The sequence below is a fragment of the Polyodon spathula genome, chromosome 19, assembly GCF_017654505.1.
Source record: "Polyodon spathula isolate WHYD16114869_AA chromosome 19, ASM1765450v1, whole genome shotgun sequence".
Lineage (NCBI taxonomy): Eukaryota > Metazoa > Chordata > Actinopteri > Acipenseriformes > Polyodontidae > Polyodon > Polyodon spathula.
In genome coordinates, this window is record NC_054552.1 from 34900798 (window position 1) to 34918835 (window position 18038).

Consider the following 18038-nt stretch of genomic DNA (forward strand, 5'->3'; position numbering starts at 1 on the left):
AAACTTTAGTGAAGCCTCTCTGCTGCTCTCTCGGGTCCTCTGGCTTTTCGCAGGGTGGGCAGCGAGAGGGTTAGAGAGAGAGAGAGATAAAGAGAACAACATCAAGTGGCTGAGTGAAAACAAAGCCTCGGTGCTGGACTGGTTTAAGAGGGAACTTGATGTCACTTTAGACTTTGAGAGAGAGAGAGAGAGAGAGAAGAGAGAGAGAGAGAGAGAGAGAGAGAGAGAGAGAGAGAGAGAGAGAGAGAGATTAAAGAGAACATTTACCCTGTAATTGTGCAGTTTTCTACACTCTTCCTGTGCTTTCGCTAAGCACTTGATGTGCTTCGCAACAGTTCCCCATGATTTACCCATGCTTTTCTATACTTTCACTGACTTTGCAATGGATTCACTGCAGTAACCTTTTATAACGGGTTTAAGTTTGTAAAAAAGGAACAAGAATTTAGAGAAAGGAAGGAAAGAAAGAAAAAATTAAAAGAAAGTTGTTTTGCAAGAAAGAAAGAAAGAAAGAAAGAAAGAAAGAAAGAAAGAGAAAGAAGAGTCCTGTACTGTACAAATGTGTGCTCAAAGCTGGTCTTTATTAATCTGTGAAATATTTTTCATAACCCACTCCAAGCTTCCCCACAGACAGCCTGGAAGCCTTCCCCTCATAATATTAAAACGGGGTCCTGTACTGGCAGTATAATTGTGCTTGTTGGAGATATAACAGAGTGTACAACACATAGGCAAGTGATTAATAAACACACTCCTTCCACTTCATCTGCCCAAATTCCTACTGATCCTACTGTTTATACATGTGAATAGCACAGAAAAATGCTCTAGAAATATTAGGCTTTTGCCACGTGACTTTTTATAACGGGTTTAAGTTTGTAAAAAAGGAACAAGAATTTAGAGTCAACAGGATTATTAGGAATATTAAGAATATATTTGTTCTATTAAAGTACATATTGATTATATTTGTATTTTGTAAACTAAACAATGTGTGAAAGTTGTTTTGCACTGAATCTGCAATAAAGCACATAATAAACATTTAAACTGCTATGAGGTAATGTGTTTTCAGAGAGTCCTGTGCTGTACAGGTAATGTGTGCTCAGAGAGTCCTGTACTGTACAGGTAATGTGTGCTCAGAGAGTCCTGTACTGTACAGGTAATGTGTGCTCAGAGAGTCCTGTACTGTACAGGTAATGTGTTTTCAGAGAGTCCTGTACTGTACAGGTAATGTGTGTTCAGAGAGTCATGTACTGTACAGGTAATGTGTTTTCAGAGAGTCCTGTACTGTACAGGTAATGTGTGTTCAGAGAGTCCTGTACTGTACAGGTAATGTGTGTTCAGAGAGTCCTGTACTGTACAGGTAATGTGTGCTCAGAGAGTCCTGTACTGTACAGGTAATGTGTGTTCAGAGAGTCCTGTACTGTACAGGTAATGTGTTTTCAGAGAGTCCTGTCCTGTACAGGTAATGTGTGCTCAGAGAGTCCTGTCCTGTACAGGTAATGTGTGCTCAGAGAGTCCTGTCCTGTACAGGTAATGTGTGTTCAGAGAGTCCTGTACTGTACAGGTAATGTGTGCTCAGAGAGTCCTGTCCTGTACAGGTAATGTGTGTTCAGAGAGTCCTGTCCTGTACAGGTAATGTGTGTTCAGAGAGTCCTGTCCTGTACAGGTAATGTGTGCTCAGAGAGTCCTGTACTGTACAGGTAATGTGTGCTCAGAGTCATGTACTGTACAGGTCATTTCTGCAGAATCACACAATTTAGCATTATAGGTCTCCCCCTGGTTATACAACTGAAAACAGGCCTAACGTTCCTCATGTGTGTTATTTTGAGGCAGCCCAGCTCTGTGTAGATCAAGCAGTCTGTAGCTCAGTCTGATTGTATTAATAACAGCTGCATTTACGTTAGCAGAGACACAGACCATCAGCAGATTTCAGGGAAATGTTTTCATAAAGTCGTGGGAGTGCCTGTCGTTTAAACGGTTTGAGTACTGTAGTGTTAAACTGGCTGACACTGTTAAAAACACTGCAAATACAGTAAAAGCATATCCAGTCATAGCTGAGCTGATCCACTCCCTCTCAACAGCAGCAGCACCACAGGTCAGTTTTTAAAAGTGCTTCTTGTGACCAGACACGCTGCTTTTAAACACAGAGCAGTTAAACCTTGTACACAATATATACTATACAGGCACTGAACAACGCCCAGTTAGAAGCATCCCTTTATTACACTATTGTGTAGCTTGTATGTACATTATTAACTACAGTTTATTGCATTGTCAAACAAGTCTGAACAAACTGTCTTCAACAGACATGTTTTGTACAGTACAGGACTCTCTGAATGACACCTAAATTATCATGTGATACAATATCAGATAAACAATAACTAGCCTTGTGAAAGAGAAAACGCAATTCATGCTTGTTAATATCACCAGAGATAACGAATAACAGAGATATCGTTGAAGTACAGCGCTGATTACATGTACGACTGCATTGTTAATGCCTTTATGAATTCAACCGCGTCTGTAAGATCCTTTCTCAACTGTCCTGGATACACGGACTGCAGTCTGAAAAGGGAACTTTGTATTAAATTGCTATGGACGCACTAAAGCGTGTTAATATGTATTTTTACATACCAATCGTTCCCTGGGGCCCATGACGGCTCTCGGCGGCCGTGTACCTAATATATAACAGCATGTACAAGCAGACATCTAGACGTTTTTCAGATTATCTCTAGAGTACTGTTTTTAGTCAATTTAAAATCAAATATATCTGAAGATGTGAAATACATTATGTTTGTTATACTCTACTGGCTGGTAGAATTAGCGAGCCAGTGTGATAATATTCAATTAGCGATGACCCGGCTCTGTGCAAAGTTAGCCCAGTCTGACTGCATATCTGTGGAGCGCGTCTGCTGAGCTAATGGGCTTCATTTGTTTGCTGAAGCTGGAAATCAAAGGGCTTTAAGTGTCAGTTGCCTGGGGTTCTTCCCCGTCTTTCTTTCCACCCCTCGGGAGGTTTGTTTGCGTGAAGTCTTTAGAAGTCAGTTGTCGTTTTCAATTGGCACATACCTGTAAAGGTGACTCGGTGTGTTTTAAGCCTAATTAGCATTTTCTAAAACAAACTAGACACATTTGAAATCGATATGTGAGTGTGTGTGTGGCTGCAGTGCCATCAAAGGATCAGAACGCTGCAGTTCAATTAAAATGGAAAGGACATTTTAGAAGGACAGTAGAGAGACACCTCATTGTGCACTGGAACTGGCATTCAGCTGCAATAACCATATATTCATCTAGAACTTCAAAAGCGCTCGTACATCATACACTACATCCATCGTAACAGTCACTAGGTCAAGAAGACAAGTGCTTCGGATAGCTTCCTCTGAAGTAGAACACAGAGGCAAGACTTCAGTGCAACGAAACTGCAAGCGCAGTTCAACCGCTCGATCACTATCAGTCCCGATTCAATGTGATCATACACTGAGGTTAAACTGCAGCTGTTTTTCACATTAACGAAGTGCCGTCTGAAGGGGGCTGTGATAGATAAGGGCTTTTGTGTAATCGGTGGAAATATCCGTGACATTGACAGAGACGTCACATTGTAACTTTTCAATATACAAACGTCTTACTGAATCAAATGATTAATAACGCAAGGGTTAATAGCAATTACATCCCGGTAAGTATCTACATGTAATGCGGATGCATTATTATTGCGCTATCTTGACATAGCTAATGGGGCATGAAGTTAATGAACAGCCAGCCGATCTGACTGAGATCAGTGGATTGAATGGGACGTTATCAAGCAAAAATCATCGCAAAGGAATGGGGCCAACAGGTACAGCATGTCCGGATCAAGCGCTTTAATGGACGCCCGGTGTAGTAGCCGCTAGAGGGCGCTAAAAAGCCGTGATGAAATAATAGTAAAAAGTACTTTAATTTTGAATTAATTAGGTTTAGGGGTTGAGTTTAGGGTTAGGTGTAGAGATTAGGTTAGTTGTAGAATTTAGGTTTGGGTGTAGGTGGTATATTTAGGGGTTAGTAGGCTAGTGGGTCTGAATTGTCTTTTCAATTTGAAGTGTCTTTTCAATTTGAATGGTCTTTTCAATCTCCACTGCTGGTATCGATGCAGACAATATATTGCATGTTTTAAGTCCTTTATTTATCTGTATTATCAATATAAAAACACATGTATCTTATTTACAAATATACAATAATTGAGTAATAAAATAAATAATTCACAGCAATTAAAAAAAAAAAAAACATGACAAGAATAAATTAGAGAAGAGCACTGTTCTTAAGATTGATGCACAAGTATCCCAGGATTCTTCTTTATATATTTATAATGTACAGTTTGTTCTCAACACCATCCGGAATGAAACTGCTGCTCTGGAACCCAGTACTCCACTGGCACACTTTCTGTGAAGAGGCAACTGTTGCTGTTGTAACTCTGAAAAGACATAAAGAAAAGAAAATATTAATAATCAGAACTCAGATATGCATGATCCTAGATGAATTCATATTCGTCCATAATTACAGAGAGCCTTGCCTTGCCTTCCAAATCAAAACATATAACAATGAGAGGCTTTACAAATAATAGTTTGGAAAAGTGCTATGTTAGTATTGACATACCTCCCATGACTGCATTGTAAGTGTAGGCAGAGGACATGGCATTGCAGGCTCCATGCTCACATTGCCATCAGGCTGCTGGGACTGGTTTGAATGCCAACAGTCCTGCAGCTGGATGTCATCCTGGGGTCCCTCGGATCTGTCAGCCCCTCTTCTCTCAGATGGGTCCTCCTTGCTCAGCTCCAGCTGCTCGGACAGGTGGGAGATGTAACGGATGGTCAGGTGAAGGGTCTGGATTTTGGTCAGGGTCTGTCCCACCGGAGCCATGGAAGGGGGCAGGTAGGTCCTCAGGTGGTGAAGAGCTTTGGTCAGGTCCCTCATCCTCAGCTTCTCTCTGTTGCTGGCGCTCTGCCTCTTCTTCCCAGGGTACTTGGACCTGGTCCTTCTCTTGGTCTGAACCGGGAGGCTCTGTTGTGGGTAAACCTGGCTGCCAAAGGAAGTGCCACAGTCATAGGCTTCCTGCCTCACCCCACACTGTAGAGACGGAGGAGAAAGGCTGCAGAAGTCGATGGAAGAGGCCGGTGAGAGGCTGCAACTGGCGCTGTAGTAGCCAGAGTCTGACCTGCTGCAGGCTTGCTCAAGCAGAGCATCGCAGTCCAGGACTGTCTTGTGGTTTTGGAGCAGGAGCTGAGAGACAGTGGAGTTCATGGCTGCAGTGTCTCTGTTACTGGCAATGCTGGTGGATATACTGAGGGAAGCTGTGCAGCTCCTCAATTTATCAAGGATTGAGAGGTGCCAAGTTACACCTTCACAGCCCAGATCAGGACATCAAAGCACCAGAGGAGAGAACACGAGGAAGGCAGGGGGTCCCTGGAGTGAGTTTCCCAGAATCAAAGTGTGAGGTTTAGCTAGAGCAGGATATATTCATAGCTCTGAGAGATGGGATTCAATCCACATTCATTACCCTTTTTAAAATGTGGAAACACACTTTTCTGCAATAATGATCAGCAAACAGATACAGCATGCAGGCAGGGTAGTTAAGCTGCTGAGCTCCCTATATATACATGGTCAGTGTGCACTTTGAAAGATTTGAAAGATGCTGTCATTGATTGGGAGTAATGTCTTGAGTGCTGTAAAGAGCGGGAGTTCAGAGAGGGATGTGAGTAGCTAAGGAGCATTAGGAAGCAACGTGATTGTGTCAAATAGGAAATTAGATTGTCACCCATGGGTTAAACAGCAGGGAGGGTGCCTAACAGTGAATCAGGCTTTAATGACAGGGCTACAGAATGACCATCTCCTTCCAGAACACACGGAGAAACATTATAACCCTATCCTGCCCTGTGACACTTGCAATCCCTTTGGATAAATCAATAAGAACATTACAGTTACAACGTGTCTTATTAATAGCAATGAAACAATCACAATACAGTATGAATTCATACCCTGAAGATCATGGTAAACAGTGAGCAATGGCTCTATAGGTAGATAGAGGGTGTGTTTATATTAAAAATGTATTGAACATATATACACTAGCTTTCAAAATCTCCTCTTCAGGTGAACAAAAACAAAACAGGACATACTAGTGAACAGCGAGCAATGGCTTTTGAATGTATTAATGGGCTGGCAGACTGATTGATAGAATGGGTGTTTGTGTAAATGGGAAATGCATTGAGTGAAGGCAATCACAGCCCATGACGAGCAGTTATTTAGTGTTTGTTATTTACCTTTGCACAATAATAGACCGGTGCGTGCCGATCCATGACCTATCTATCTGGAGGGCAGTATTTCCACGGAGTCCTGTGCTGCAGGCGTGTCAGTGTTTCACACCTCGTCTGCGGCTGTGTTTAGTTAAGAGCCGGACGTGTCAAGGAGAGAACGAGGTTTTGGAATGTAAAACTGCACGCGTTACTTGCTTTAAATGTTATTACAGGTGAGTCGCTTCAAACAGATATTGAATAAACAAGTACTACACATGTGCATTTAATTCAAACTTAGCGATACACAGGAATTTATTTATAAATAAAAAAAAACACAGACAGAAACATTAAATAAAGTTTGTTTCCCTAAACGCTAAGCCAGCCTCTCTCATTAGGAGCCTGGAGATGGCAGAAACAATGCACTCAAACGCACTGCATTGCTGCAGCTTGTAATAAGAACAAGGCTCTACCTACAAGACATATTTACATAATTAAGCATTTGTAGTTTATTTCTTTATTTTGTGATTAATAATACTGCAGGCAAATCTGGATTTATCTTTATTTATTTATTTTACAGATATGTATCTGAAGCTTTTTTTGCCTGAATAACATCCCTAGTGGTTTCCAATCAATGTATTTGAATGAGGAGTTTTTAAGAGGCGTCAGTCAGCTAGCTCTTTGTCTAAAGGCACAAGGGATCTGAACGGACAGTAGTGTGAAGTATTTCTATTGATAAATGAATCCATTTAACAACTACGTCAAATATTGAAGCAGGTTATATATTTATAGTCTACTTGTTATTTAAAGTTTGCAACAACAATGCTCTTACACTACTAGGACGACTACTAATAATAATGAACTTGTAGCTGAATGTCGGGCAGTGAGTGCTGTCCCACAAACATCGTTTAATTTACTTCAAAACAAATGACCATGTTCAGTCATTTTATAATATATAATAATATATATATATATATATATATATATATATATATATATATATATATATATATATATATATATATATATATATATTCGCTGCTTCGGACACAAATTACATGAAATGTTAACACATGTTTCAACATGTTTCAGCAGTTCTATGTTACAAGATGACATTCGCTACCGCACATAAACCAGCTTCCATGCGCTCATTCTTTCCCATGTGATCTGTTAAAAGATTCTTCAGCGTTCCTCTGTAGAAGCTGGCGGCTCAGCTGTCTGTCTACACATCCTGCTTCACAGGTGAACAGTGGTGGAGGATGCTGTGTTGAAAATGTATACTTATTTGCATGTAGGCCACAGCATTGGATTCGGAGTGAGATACTTGGCAACTTTCACCCACTCAGGTCAGAATGGATCACTTGGTAACTGCTGGCAAAGCCGCTCTGATATCTGTTTATCAGCTTGTGTTGTAAACCACCTAACGATAATCTAGACACGGTTTTACTGCTAGATATGAATGTATTGCTTTATTTCTGCGTGAATTTCTTCTTATTATTTTGGATTGTGTTATTGCTATAGTACGGGTCAAGCAGATAACCGCAGCTGCAGCTGTTGAGAGCCATCCAGCTCTTTCAGCTGTGACCCGACACTTCCACAGGACTCTTCGAGTGACCCGACACTTCCACAGGACTCTCCGAGTGACCCGACACTTCCACAGGACTCTTCAAGTGACCCGACACTTCCACAGGACTCTTCGAGTGACCCGACACTTCCACAGGACTCTTCGAGTGACCCGACACTTCCACAGGACTCTCTGAGTGACCCGGCACTTCCACAGGACTCTCTGAGTGACCCGGCACTTCCACAGGACTCTTCGAGTGACCCGACACTTCCACAGGACTCTCTGAGTGACCCGGCACTTCCACAGGACTCTTCGAGTGACCCGACACTTCCACAGGACTCTCCGAGTGACCCGACACTTCCACAGGACTCTCCGAGTGACCCGACACTTCCACAGGACTCTTCGAGTGACCCGACACTTCCACAGGACTCTCCGAGTGAGTGACCTCTGAGTGACCCGGCACTTCCACAGGACTCTTCGAGTGACCCGACACTTCCACAGGACTCTTCAAGTGACCCTGAATAACACGGGCTGTGTTTTCTTTTCAAGAGAAAACGCAAAACCGCAAGCCTCTCGTGTATCAATGACATTTTCCGGACCCCATGCTGAGTAGCTCGTGAGTTGGATATTGTTTGGTATATTTATTCAATCTTTATATTTCCATACCTATTTGTTACTGTAATGTCTGACGTTGTGTGTTTTTATTAAGTTATGTTTGGTACGTTTTAATACAATAACAAAGAATAATAACTAATTTGTACAATGCAATATTCTTCACAAAGCTAACAGGAATCTGTTTAACAAATGCAGTACTGATAGCCTGTATCGTGATGTGTGTAGACTGGGATGCTTTGCAGCTGCCGGGCTATTGCATGTCACCATGTCAGATGATTATTTCAAAAACAATTCAACAGCGTGTATTTTTATTTATTTATTGCTTTATTAAACTCCAATAATACACCTAATAAATAAATATATAGATTCAAATAAACACAACAATTAGAAAATGAAATGTTTAAATAAAATAAATATTTGATCTCTGGACACATGGCTTGTGCCCTGTTGTAGTCTGCTTGTACATGCTGTTGTGAATATATATATATATATATATATATATATATATATATATATATATATATATATATATATATATATATAATATATATTTTTGTACAGTTTTTTGACCAAAGTTATACATATTTACAACACAATATTTAAATAATCTTTCTGCTTTTAGTTTACAGCGACTGGAGCTGCTTTTTATCATGAAAGATGCTCCACATAGCCTGTGAACTCTTTAAAATGTTTCTTCAGATCCACGCGGTGCATGACGCTGCTGCTGCTATAAGAAGAACTCTCCCTCAGGCTGGCAATGAGGATTCAATTCTTGGCAGTAAAACTGAGGAAGACAAAAAGAAAAATTGTTATTTTAGTGAACGTAGAAAATACAGCTCAGCATATTAACATAAACATTGCACAGCTTCCCATAACTAAATAAAATACAGAACTGCGGTGAAACAATATGGATTATTTATACAGCACTGGCCAAGTGACCCATGAGTTACTACCAGATACTCACATTTATTTTGCTAATTGTCCTTTTTTGTTTTACAAATGATTATAAAACCAATAACTCAGAATATTCTCATGTTTTTTTTTTATTATTTTAGATGAAATCGAAGCGTATATCTTTAAAACAAATGCTATTAAAGAAAAGACATTCCCATACCTGATCCTGATGAGGCTATTCTTGAAAAGACAGAGGTGGGATTTGTAAATATGGATGCATGCTTAGCTCTGTGTTCTGACTTGGGAAGTATTCTTGCTGATCCTGAGAGAACCCCAGCCCTTCTTGTGCTGAAGACCCAGACAGGGAGCTGTGCTGACAGTATCCTGTTCCCTGGTCCTGCTGTGAGCACGCTGGCATGGAGCTGTACTGGCAGTATCCCGTTCCCTCGTCCTGCTGTGAGCACGCTGGCATGGAGCTGTACTGGCAGTATCCCGTTCCCTCGTCCTGCTGTGAGCACGCTGGCATGGAGCTGTACTGGCAGTCTCCCGTTCCCTCTTCTTGCAATGCACCCTCTGGCACAGCGCTGGACTTGTAACACAACAGCTCCTCTGGTAAAGCGGGGCACCTTGTGACGTCAGCCCCTCTTCTCTGGGACGAAGCCTCCTCACTCAGCTCCAGCTGCTCGGACAGGTGGGAGATGTAACGGATGGTCAGGCGAAGGGTCTGGATTTTGGTCAGGGTCTGTCCCACCGGAGCCACGGAAGGAGGCAGGTAGGTCCTCAGGTGGTGAAGAGCTTTGGTCAGGTCCCTCATCCTCAGCTTCTCTCTGTCGCTGGCGCTCTGCCTCTTCTTCCCAGGGTACTTGGACCTGGTCCTTCTCTTGGTCTGAACCGGGAGGCTCTGTTGTGGGTAAACCTGGCTGCCAAAGGGAGTGTCACAGTCATAGGCTTCCTGCCTCGCCCCACACTGTAGAGACGGAGGAGAAAGGCAGCAGGAGTCGATGGAAGAGGCCGGTGAGAGGCTGCCACTGGCGCTGTAGTAGCCAGAGTCTGACCTGCTGCAGGCTTGCTCAAGCAGAGCATCGCAGTCCAGGACTGTCTTGTGGTTCTGGAGCAGGAGCTGAGAGACAGTGGAGTTCATGGCAGCAGTGTCTCTGTTACTGGCAATACTGGTGGATATACTGAGGGAAGCTGTGCAGCTCCTCAATTTATCAAGGATTGAGAGGTGCCAAGTTACACCTTCACAGCCCGGATCAGGACATCAAAGCACCAGAGGAGAGAACACGGGGAAGGCAGGGGGTCCCTGAGAAAGACTAGGTGTGAGATGCTGCTACCATGGATAAAACAGACAGGAGTGTAGGCTGGGGTAGGGGGGGTGACAAAGGAGACAGAACTACATGGCAAGGGAAAAGTTTGATAAGGTATTTTATCAAAGGGATCAGACCACATACAGAGAGGAAGCCATTCTCAGACCCAGCACAGTAGCACATTAAAGAAAGACATGCTGTATGTTAGGATAATAATGTATATCATTGTCACTCGTTTAGTTTATGCAGTTTCTAAAAAAAATCTTTATTGATTCCTATATGAAATATATGAATCTTTATATCCTATTATATACTACACGGATACACTGGCCCTATAGTACAGTACATAAGAGGGGCTCCTAATATACAACAAGGTCCAGGGAATGACTTTCAGTACTTTACAGTCTTTATACAAGGTATCACATTGAAGTTGAATAACACTGAAACCTGTTTTTTTTTATTATTTTTTTGTAACGCCAGTCAAATCTAATATGACATCAGCCTTACCTAATATCACCAGAGGTCCACCTGCCACCTTGAGCCCAACCGTGCTCGACACACTCGCACTCCCGACATAAATGAAACAAAAGCCCGACCCATCGAGTTTGTGCAGCAAAACCAATGCGAAGTCAACCGCAGTTATTTAAACATTGCAACGTATCGCCCGAAAGGTGGAATTGAACCACTCTGCCGCTAGGCAGCTACAGGTTTGAAGCCTGCACCCAGGACCACCGAGGATCATCTTCCGGCTAGCCCTCAAACAAACGAATGCCGGCTTTTCAACCACCCTTTGCCGTTAAACCTTTTTTTTTGCTAGACTCAAGGTCTATATACCTTTGAACGTTTTTGTCAATGCGCGTCTTCTAGTTATGGTGATGTTTAAAAAAAAAAAAAAAAAAAAAAAAAAAAAAAAAAAAAAAAATCATAAATAAATATAATTTAAATAAATCGATATTTATATACTGAGGGGATCAGTTTAGTAATATTTAATTGTATTAGCAATCGTTGTTATAAGATCAATTACCAATTATATTTTATTAAATTCAACCGACCAAAACAAAACGCCATGATGATGTTCCAATATGCAAAACGACAGCAATCTGATTGGTTAGCTGGGAAAAGCAAAAGGGACTCCCAGTCCAAAGGGCCTGCACTTAATTTATATGCAGTATATACTTTCTGTCTTTGTATATGTGCCTGCCACCTAGGTCAGTGGGTTATTTTTATATTTCTTATGTAAATCTTGGGTTATTTAGCCAATTTAAAAATACAATATTACTTTATTATCAGGTTAGTTCCGTATGCATTTTCATTTAATATTATATATCATAATAGTCATTATTTTTGATGAATGCAAGTACTTAGCAGCTTAATCTGTGTATGATATACAGCGGTATCGTTCAAACGCATCTAACAATATGTTGTGTTACTATAGTTTGATGAAAACTTTGCATCATGTGACTCCTAACGTGAATGAAAGTGAAATCTGTATTTGTGCAGCACATAGAATGTAATACAAAGTGCTGTTTTCAGATCTGTTTTATTAATGCCGATTGATTCCTCCCTTGATATGAAAAAAGACCGTTGCGACATTGTCTCGTTATGTGTGATAGGTAACGAATAAAATACACACACACATACAATTATATATAACACAAATAAATAAAGATACACAACAAAATAAACAGGCGATTAAGCTGATTAAGGTAACCGCCTATTATTCGTATGAATAGACAAGTAGAGGTCATATAAACAAAATGGAGCGTAAAGCAGGGGCCTCCCTTGAGCAGGTTACGAAAAACAAGCAAACACGTTGTGGTTTTGGGTTTTGAATTTGCATTGATTTACGTTGTTAAGCCCTGACACGCCCGGGCTCCTGTCTTATTCAGAAGGACTCGGCAGCCCAGATTCACACGTCTATAAAGTGTGTCACCTAGACCGTGCGAGCCCGTCACACTTCTTTCTCTCTTATTTAGACAAGTGCCGCTGGATAAGTGTTGATTTGGGAACCATAGGGAGACAATTACAGTTTAAACCAATACACTTCTCAATATAATTGTATTATTACCTTAAGTTTTGCGTCAGAGCAAAATAAACAATGCATTTTTTTTATTGAAACAAGATAATTAATGCTAATATCAGGTATCAACTTATTTGCACACATGTTAATATTAGAACTGGAATATTTTTAACTGCATCGCCTTTTTTTTTTTGCCCCATAAGGTACGCAAGGAACTGAGCGCTTTGCTGTTCAGACGCTTTCTTCTTAAATTACATTGGAGAGTGAGGAGAAGGAAACTGACAATCTGGATGAGCAGAGAGCCAACCTTTCAGTACATTTGAAACCCTGTTTCACCCGCCACCGCATTGCAAAGATTAGAAAGCTAGCATCGTTTTTTATTTGTGGGACACCCCTCCTTTACCTGAAAGGTTGCTGATTTTCTCATGTTTTTTTTTTTTTTGCAGAAGTGTGAAGTGATGCTTGCATGGACCACAGCAGCACTCCGCGGTGGTGGTGGGGGGGTGGGGGTGGGGGTGGGGGGGGGGGGGTAGGTCATTAGGTAACATTCCCACATAAGAAGTGAGATATTTTACCCGCAGGCTTTAAAACAGAAGAGATGGATGGTCTAGGAATTTAAACCTGTTGATACACATGCAATTGTTAAACTTTGCTATCAAAATCATCATACGTTTTCTGAAATTTGAAATCATATTTCCATGTTTCAGTATGTGCTGTAGCATTATTACAGTTTATATTTCTAATTAAAGTATTTTGATCTTGGTAACACGGACATGTGTACAAGCTTGCATGTGCCTAATGGGAAATTATTCCTCTGCCAATACATGCAATCATTTATTTTTTATTATATGAGGACATTTTAATGGGTATAATAATAAACTTTGTATATAGAAGATTCATTGTGCTATAATGGCATGTGGCATGGATCGTACATATTCTAAACTAAATGCAGACCACATCAAACAATTCTACATCTGTGTAATGTATTTGAGTGTAATTAAGCTGTTTTACTTCTAGCAGTTGACATGCCACCTTGCCCGGTTCCAGTTCCCACTTGCTGTCGTTTTAGTGCCGCTTGGCTCAGAGCTCCTGAGTGCTGCTGTTGAATCCAGGTTTGGAATCAGAACTGATCCGTGTCTTGGAATGTCATGGTTTGATATTCACATGAGACCTGCATTTACCCATTGTGTGGGGGACTGTGCATTACACGCAGTGTCTATTAAATGGCATGGCTGAATGTGCTTATGTCTGTGGTTAAAGACCATGTTTTTAATGTCTAAGTGATGCTTATTTCGGCTCTGATGCAATAAATCAGTCATCTAGGTGGTTCTTGACTTAATAGTGCGACTTCTTCCCAGGAAATGTCAAGCATGTATTACAAGTACAGTATGTGATAACTCACACATCCTCAGTGATGCTCCACGTCACTCACAATAATAAGCATCCGAAGGCACTCTTGTTAATTGCATGAATTAATATTTTTCCAGTAAACACAATCTACATATGTTGAAAATGCACTGCTGTTTATTTATGTTGTTCAGGGCCTTGAAACAGTAATGGATTACAGTAGTGTACACAAAATGTGCGTCACCTTACATTTCTCATCCAGTAAGTATCAGTGCCTTCTGTGAGTATTAAATAAACATAGTGATGGTTTCAGGTGTTGAAACATTTGAGTTTATATTAATTCCAATCAGACAGGTTTCATTCCTCATTCCTATATACATATTACATACAAAGCTGCAGCCAGCTGTGAGGCACCTGAGGCACGGGCCTCAGTTAAAATAATGCAAATCATTATTTATTTCCGCTCTCGTACACGTTGCTTAGCTGCAGTGCACGGGCAAGTGCCTCTGTGATTTGTCATGGCTGGCTACTGCCCCGACATATAATTATTCAGATTTATTTTTTAAAGAAATTTTATTTATAGCAACATACTGTGCATTACAGTAACACTGAAGTATATGTTGATACCCACAGGAAGGGGCACTGAAAGTCTATGTTTAGGAGACTTGTCCAAGTCAAGGTGAAATGCTCCTTGCGTCCAGCGATCAAAGCTTAGTTAACACATCTGTGGTAACTTCTTAAGCTGGGGGGTCTAACTCCTAAGTGTCTGAAGTGTCTAATGTCTTTCATGACCCCCCCCCCCAGTCAATATACACTCAGTGTGTTCTTATCTGCACATCAAGTGCTTTCAACAAACTGATAAAACCGCCCACAGTTCCTGATTCCCTGGATCTTGTCACTGGGTATTTCTAATGAGATGCACATTCCTCCTTTCACACTCGAACTGGTTAATTAAGACAGAGCCAGTTCCTTTAGGGATCATTTTCCAGACTTCAGGGTGTGAGTAAGTGGCCTTCTCAATCTGCTGCTGTCTGATGATCATTAATAAACCCGTTTTAATTAGCCCGGAGTGAATTAGCAGGCTAATGTTACACATTGAGAAATAACTGCAAAGGCAATACTCTTGTCACAGTGAATAGCTGCACAGTGAGGGAATTGCAAGAGAATTGCCGGAGTCCTGTATAACGATTCAGACCAGCCCATAATTCATTGCAGGGTATTGTTTCTATATGGCTCAGTGAAGAGGGTGTTATTTATTCATTTATTTCATTAATGTAGTTGCACAATGTCAGGAAGCCTTTTTCAATATAACCAATCAGAATTTGTCATCAGAGTGTATGAGAGGTTTTGGGTTTTTTTTTGACAAATGTAGGTATGGACATTTAAATGTCTATTGTAGGCTGGGTAGCTTGATCCGGAACGTGTCGGTATCTGTTTTGATCCCTTTTGTCATTTCAAACATTGCATTTATATGAACGCTGCATGTGTGAATTCTGAGAACGTGTATTCCCAATTGTGAATTCACATAACAATGGAATTACAATTTCCTCTTTTATAAAAATAAAAGGCAATAATGTACTGTACTCTATTCAGAACTGAATCCAAGTATTTGGATTAGTAACGCTAAATTCCCATTCAGAAGATTGGAACGGAATTCGTATTGAGGTCAGCTGCTTCATTAGTATTAGATCAGTTGGCTCATTGGGTGTCAAAACCAATCCAGTGTTTCATTCTGCACAGGATGGAAAGATGTTACATGTCTGTACATGAGTGGGGTTACCGCCCCCGCTGCCCTGTGGATACATTCCCACCTCTGATGGACTTTTCCTTAAAGCTTAAAAGCAAACAGAGGTCTTGATCAAAGGGACTGCCTGTGCACATTTATTCAATTAATGAACTAGTGTGGGAGGGGGAGGGCCACATTTGACACGATTCTTTTATTAATGCAAGAGGGCTGTGTGGTAGAATGCAATGATCCACCACAGCGATATTGGAAGGGGGCTCCCTTATTAAAGTTTACAAGAGTAAAACTGCACGGCAGGTTTGCAGTTCCTCATACTTCTCCCATGGTTATACCTTGCATTTACCATGTCTCGGTTTGCCATGTTTTTTAAGAAGCTTTTACCCTACTCTGTGTGTGTGCGCGTGCGTGCATGTGTGCGTGCTTGTGTGTGTGTGTGTGTGTGTGCGCGTGCGTGTGTGTGCGCGTGCGTGTGTGTGTGTGCAGAAATAAACCATGATAAATAAACCCTGATCTAATCTTTAAATGGTTGTTTGCATCTTTGTTGTTTTTTATGTCTCATTTAATCCTTATCACCTGTGTTCTAACCTGTTTTAGGATCTTCAATTTAACAGTAGCATGCTGGTGCCAAAGATAAGGACTTCATTTAGGATGCAAATGACTCAGTTTAGCATCAGTCCAGAGTCACGCAGTGCTGATCAAAGAAACCCAGGTATGTGTGTGTGGGTAGCCGGTAAAGAGAGGCAGTGTGGATATACAGTAAAGGGAGAGGCAGTGTGGATATACAGTAAAGGGAGAGGCAGTGTGGATATACAGTAAAGAGAGAGGCAGTGTGGATATACAGTATAAGTAAAGGGGAAGTGTGGATATACAGTAAAGGGAGAGGCAGTGTGGATATACAGAGGGAGAGCAGTGTGGGGAGAGGCAGTGTGGATATACAGTAAAGGGAGAGGCAGTGTGGATATACAGTAAAGAGAGAAGGAGTGTGGATATATAGTAAAGGGAGAGGCAGTGTGGATATACAGTAAAGGATTAGGATTAGGAGACCAGCTGAGGTTTGTGTCTGTTGATTAAATGTAATTAAAATGCTAACTACAGTTCCTCTGTGCTTTGTGTAGTGCTGTCTGCTACGGACAGTAAATAACAAAGTAAATCTGGCAAGCTCTTCTTTCAACTGAAGAGGATTAATGAATCTCTACAGTCAACCCTGCAAGCCAAATTCTGGAGGAACATGCACTCTTTGAGGGGCTTGCGATTATAATTTTACTACAAACTTTTAACTTAATCCTAACCTTAAAGTCACGTCAGATTGCAAAATGTGTAGTTCATATAACATCTACACAATAGATGCTAATCAACAACCTGGGTGTCAACGGTATGGTGTTTTTATTCCTGTTTACATTAGTGCACTGTGGTCCTTACACCCACCCAAAGTGCTGACGAGAAGGCACTCTTGCACTGTGCTGCGCTCTGTAACTGAGAGCTTGCTTCTAGCTACAGCAGTGCATTGTGCCCTGGCTGGGATAGGGCAGCACTGTGGTACTTGTCTCTGTTTGGTGGCCTGTCTGGAACTGCCCTTAATGAATCACTGCTGGTACAGGATGCTGCCCTACTCTGGTTACCAGGCAGGCAGAGCACTGCTGTTAGAATTTGAGTGTTGGCTCTTGTCTGTGCAGGGTCTGGAGATATTGGTAGTCTATTGGCTGTGCTTGCCATGTTGAACATGTGCCTGTGTGAAATAAAGTAGCCAAGTCAGCAGACACCTTTACTATAGGCACAGTAAAGACCTTTCTTTTAACCAGGCATGTGGTTGAGCTGGTACTGTAGGTTTCCTCCTGATGCCAGTAGGATGGTGGGTATGGAAAGCACTCTTTTATTGTATTGTGTGTGGTTTTAGGTCAGGTATAATTGGCTTTATTCACAGCGTTATTTTTTGTTTTAACTACCAATGTACCTGATCAGCAAGTCATAACACTCTTGACAAATTAGGACATTGCTTAGGTGAACAATTGCCTCCCTGACCAAGAAGTTTCTTTCACTTTACTATGCTGATTTCTTACAATATCAAACCCAGTAAGAAGAATTCAGAATTTATAAAAACGTTATTATATATTTATTTCACCAGTATTTACATCAGAGATATTAGATATCAAATATATTATTTAGAGTATAAATAAATTAGAAACTGACCGTCGTCATGAACATGAAAGAAGTATAAAAAGCAATTCAAAATAAAACAAGATAAATAAAACAAGATAAATAACAAAGAGGAAGATTGTATGCAGTAGACGTTGGTCACTTCGGTCAA

At 41.0% G+C, this 18038-nt stretch overlaps 1 protein-coding gene and 1 non-coding gene across 2 annotated transcripts; both read right to left on the bottom strand.

The window, feature by feature from the left end:
• Positions 1–4339: 4339 nt before the first annotated feature.
• LOC121294564 (mesoderm posterior protein 2-like) lies at positions 4340–5256 on the bottom strand. Its single transcript, XM_041218352.1, has 2 exons — positions 4672–5256; positions 4340–4429 (listed from the first exon to the last, which is right to left on the bottom strand). Exons 1-2 carry the CDS (start codon positions 5254–5256, stop codon positions 4340–4342), a joined length of 675 nt encoding a protein of 224 aa, XP_041074286.1.
• A 6027-nt stretch (positions 5257–11283) lies between these two features.
• trnastop-uca lies at positions 11284–11372 on the bottom strand. The gene has a single exon. It is a non-coding gene; the product is annotated as a tRNA-Sec (tRNA).
• Between the last annotated feature and the right edge of the window lie 6666 nt (positions 11373–18038).